A 3,858-nucleotide genomic window follows, 5' to 3' on the forward strand; every position below is an offset into this window, starting at 1 on the left:
GGGTATATTGGTCATTTTCATGAACGGAGAGAGCTGTGAACTGTTTGAGAAGGATTCTTAGTGACATTTTTAACAAGAGAAACGGATTTTGGTGGAATTTCTGGGCTAAATCCCCGACCTCACGACTAACTTGGGTTTTCGAAGTAGGAGCTAAAAGTCATGTGGCAGAAATGAGTTACTCCTCAAGTCCCCCGAAGTAGGACTAGGACTAACGGGTGGAATTTCTGGGCTAAATCCCAGGCCTCACGACTAACTTGGGTTTTCAAAGTAGGAGCTAAAAGTCATGTGGCACAAATGAGTTACTCCTCAAGTCCCCCGAAGTAGGAGTAGGACTAACCCTAGCTAAAGATGACTGACAACGATTTAAATTAAGAGGAACACAAAAGACAAACTTAAAGGATGATGATGACATCAAAAATAGACGATTAGATGTCAAAGGAATTAATGCATTTCTACGCAAAATTACAAGCGAGTTTTATCAAATCAAGTTTCATTCCATGCAATAACAAAGGCCCCCGGGTAAATGAAAACACATTCCTTTTGTAGTCACTACTACATCATGAATCGAATGTCATCAGTGTGGGGAAAATCATTCCAAAGATTCAAGGGAACAATGTGTGTGGATCTTTCCAGCGAGCATAAGTGGAATAACCTGAGATTTTCAGCTACCATGATCAGGTAGAACATGGATAGGTTCAAGCCTTGAATGCAAAGAAAGATTAGACCCAACAAATCAATGTTATATTTTTCACGTCTTGAAACTGATTGTCTTCACCACCTTGTGCAGGTGGTTTGTCAATCCGCCCACCATGATTGAGAGCTAAAGGCCCAAAAACCGATTGAGTGGCAAGAATCAACTTCAATATGAACAATACAAAACAGGGGAACAACTCAAGGAATAGAGTTAAAGGCCCAAAAACCGATTGAGTGGCAAGAATCAACTTCAATATGAATAATACAAAATAGGTGAACAACTCAAGGAATAGATGATCACTGATGTAAGAAGGGCCATTAGAATATAGGAAGACCATTGCAGCTTCTTTGGTATATGTCTTGCAAAGCACATCTTTATCATTTTTCTCTTCATTGAAGATAAAGAGAACAAAGCGGGTTTGTTAGGGTTGTGAACACCTGAAAAATAAGTAGAGGGGAGATGGCTGAAAGGCCCACACATTTCTGGACCCTCCCAAACCATTTCGAACCCCCATGGCAGAACAAAATTCTCCACCTATTCAGAACAAGAGCTTCCTGGTAATTTTGTAATTTCTATCTACAACACAAGAAAGTGATTGCTACAACAAACTTTCATGTGACCCACATGAAATCACTCATCGGATAACCCTAAACATTTTCTAGCATATGACTAGCATATGAGCCAATAGGGGTGTCGACCGACATTGGAATCCAAACTTAAGCGGAGAGAATCTAGACACATTACCAGGATCCATGAACACATTTCGGATTCTATTTCGAATTGGAAAATAGATAAGTAACAAAATCATGAGGGACAGTAATAAATCCAATTTTTTAAAAAAAATGAGTAATAAAAACAATTTTTATTATACTATTTTATGAAAATACCCTCCCATTGTTTGAATTGTCTTCAAATTACAGCTCTACAATACCCTCTTAGATGGCATTCAAAAAAAAAAAAAAAACCCTTTCACATGAAAGGAAAGAATGCTCAAGACCATGGTACTTCCATGATGGCAGAAGTGACAAACAAAGCTTCCCCGTGCAGTTATTACCAGTACTAGCATGTACAGGGTCCATGGCAATCATGAACAGAAGGGTACAGAAAACCAGCTTTTCAAGACTTCTTTTCATCAGTAGATGAAAACAATGAATCCGATACCAAAACTCACCTAACAAAAAACAAAGCAAATATTCCACATACTATAACAACAAAAGCAATAATGATAAAATAAATGATCTCCACTGAGGAACAAGAACAATCACATAACAACAAAAGCAATAATGACAAAATAAAATGATCACCACTGAGTAACAAGAAACAATCACATAACAGAGCATGATTCCCAATGGATGATTAACCACATCTAACCCATCACAGCAAAACTAGAGACAATAATCCAAGAGAAAACCCAATATCTCCACTGAGTAACAAGAACAATCACATAACCACAAAAGCAATAATTATAAAATAAAATAATCTCTACCGAGTAACAAGAACAATCACATAACAGAGCATGATTCTCAATGAATGATTAGCCACATCTAACCCATCACAACAAAACTAAAGACAATAATCCAAAAAAAAAAAAAAAAAAAACCCAATAAACAATATAAAAAAACATTCCACCCTCATAAAAAACCCTACTACATTAATCAAACCATGTAAGTATATAACGAGCATGAGAGACTAACAGATATTTTAATCTCTATTCTCTCACCAAAACACCATAAACAAACCCAATACCACAATCCATTAAACCAAACAAAAAACCACATATCCATCAAAATAAAAGAGAAAGAACACAACTAAAATAAGTAGACCCACCTTCATCAATCGCCGATCCCTAACGCCTGCGACCTAAAAAGCCAAAACCCGATTCAAAACATTGGATGGATGGATCAATGGTAATTAAAACACATCAGCCCCTATTACTAGGGCATTCCCTAGCAAAATGCCCTTGCTCTCCACAATTATAACAACCACCACCACCACCACCACCCCCTCCTCCTCCTCCACCACCACTCCCCCCAAATCTCCCACCGCCACCCCCTCCGCCTTGAAAACAGTCCCTCGCCAAATGCCCCTGCTCTCCGCAATTATAACAACCACCACCCCCTCCTCCTCCTCCTCCACCACTACCATAACCTCCTCCCCCACCCCCATCTCTCCCTCTCCCACCCCCTCTTCCCCCACCTCTTCCTCCACCATTAAAACCCCCACCATAACCCCCACCCCCATATCCTCCTCCGCCACCCCCATACCCACCACCACCACCACCTCCTCTTCCACCCCCACCACCCCTTTGATCGCCTTGAACCGGAGACCCGTTGGGCCCACTCACATCAACGGCCTTCGTCCTCCCATCATCCCCTTGCTCGATTTCGAACTCAACCACCTCTCCTTCTGCCAAACTACGATAGCCGTCCGATTTGATCGATGACTGATGAACGAACAGATCTTCCCCTCCATCATCTGGTGTTATGAACCCAAAACCCTTCTGCCCGTTGAACCACTTCACAATCCCACTTGATCTGCTATCCTGCGCCATCGCAAAAGAAAAAAAAGACGAAACAAAGAAGAAGAAACCCTAACCCTAGAAAACGAAAATAAGAAGCAGAAGAAAAAAAAGAGGAGAAAAGGAAGCCACAAAGACGAACCCTAACCCTAATTTCACCTCTCTCTCTCTCTCTTTGATATGCTTTTTTGTTTTTTTTAATCTCATCTTTGCCATTATATAGGCGAGCCTCACAAAACGCATCGCCTGCCACGTCATCACTACAGACGAATTTATTTTTTTTCTTTTCTGGAAAGGTACTGATATTGGCACTACCGAGTTTTGATTTGTGGATTGACTCATCTTGTCATTTCTTTCTCAATTTGGTTTTGGGAGCTTTTTTTAGAAATTGTGATGGGCAATTGACAGCTGAGCCTGGGTATATATAGTAAAAAAGACAAAGTCAGTTATTGAAATTATCAAAACATGGTACAAATAACGAGGCACACTTGTGGGGCAACTTACGTTTTCTTGTAAGTGATCAGGTCCGTTGATCCGAACTGTAACCTTGATCGGATGATCCTAAGCTATTGAACAATCAAGCCTATTTAGGGTTTCCCCAAGATAATAAATCAAGCCGTTGATTTTGTTTTTTAGCTCCTTTTAT

General features: G+C 40.2%; 1 protein-coding gene across 3 annotated transcripts; it reads right to left on the bottom strand.

Moving 5' to 3' along the window:
• Positions 1-2,325: 2,325 nt before the first annotated feature.
• Positions 2,326-3,396, bottom strand: LOC143854691 (cold shock protein 2-like). 3 transcript variants are annotated; one of them, XM_077364781.1, is made up of 2 exons: positions 2,963-3,396; positions 2,326-2,896 (listed from the first exon to the last, which is right to left on the bottom strand). In XM_077364781.1, exons 1-2 carry the CDS (start codon positions 3,243-3,245, stop codon positions 2,616-2,618), a joined length of 564 nt encoding a protein of 187 aa, XP_077220896.1. In that variant the 5' UTR covers positions 3,246-3,396; the 3' UTR covers positions 2,326-2,615. The 3 variants fall into 3 exon arrangements, with proteins under 3 accessions (XP_077220896.1, XP_077220895.1, XP_077220894.1); XM_077364780.1 differs by having other exon boundaries at positions 2,326-2,821; positions 2,876-3,396; XM_077364779.1 differs by having other exon boundaries at positions 2,326-3,396.
• Positions 3,397-3,858: the final 462 nt, after the last annotated feature.

Source organism: Tasmannia lanceolata, unplaced genomic scaffold (genome assembly GCF_043159265.1).
Source record: "Tasmannia lanceolata isolate RefF3 unplaced genomic scaffold, GAP_Taslan_0.1 ptg000020l, whole genome shotgun sequence".
Lineage (NCBI taxonomy): Eukaryota > Viridiplantae > Streptophyta > Magnoliopsida > Canellales > Winteraceae > Tasmannia > Tasmannia lanceolata.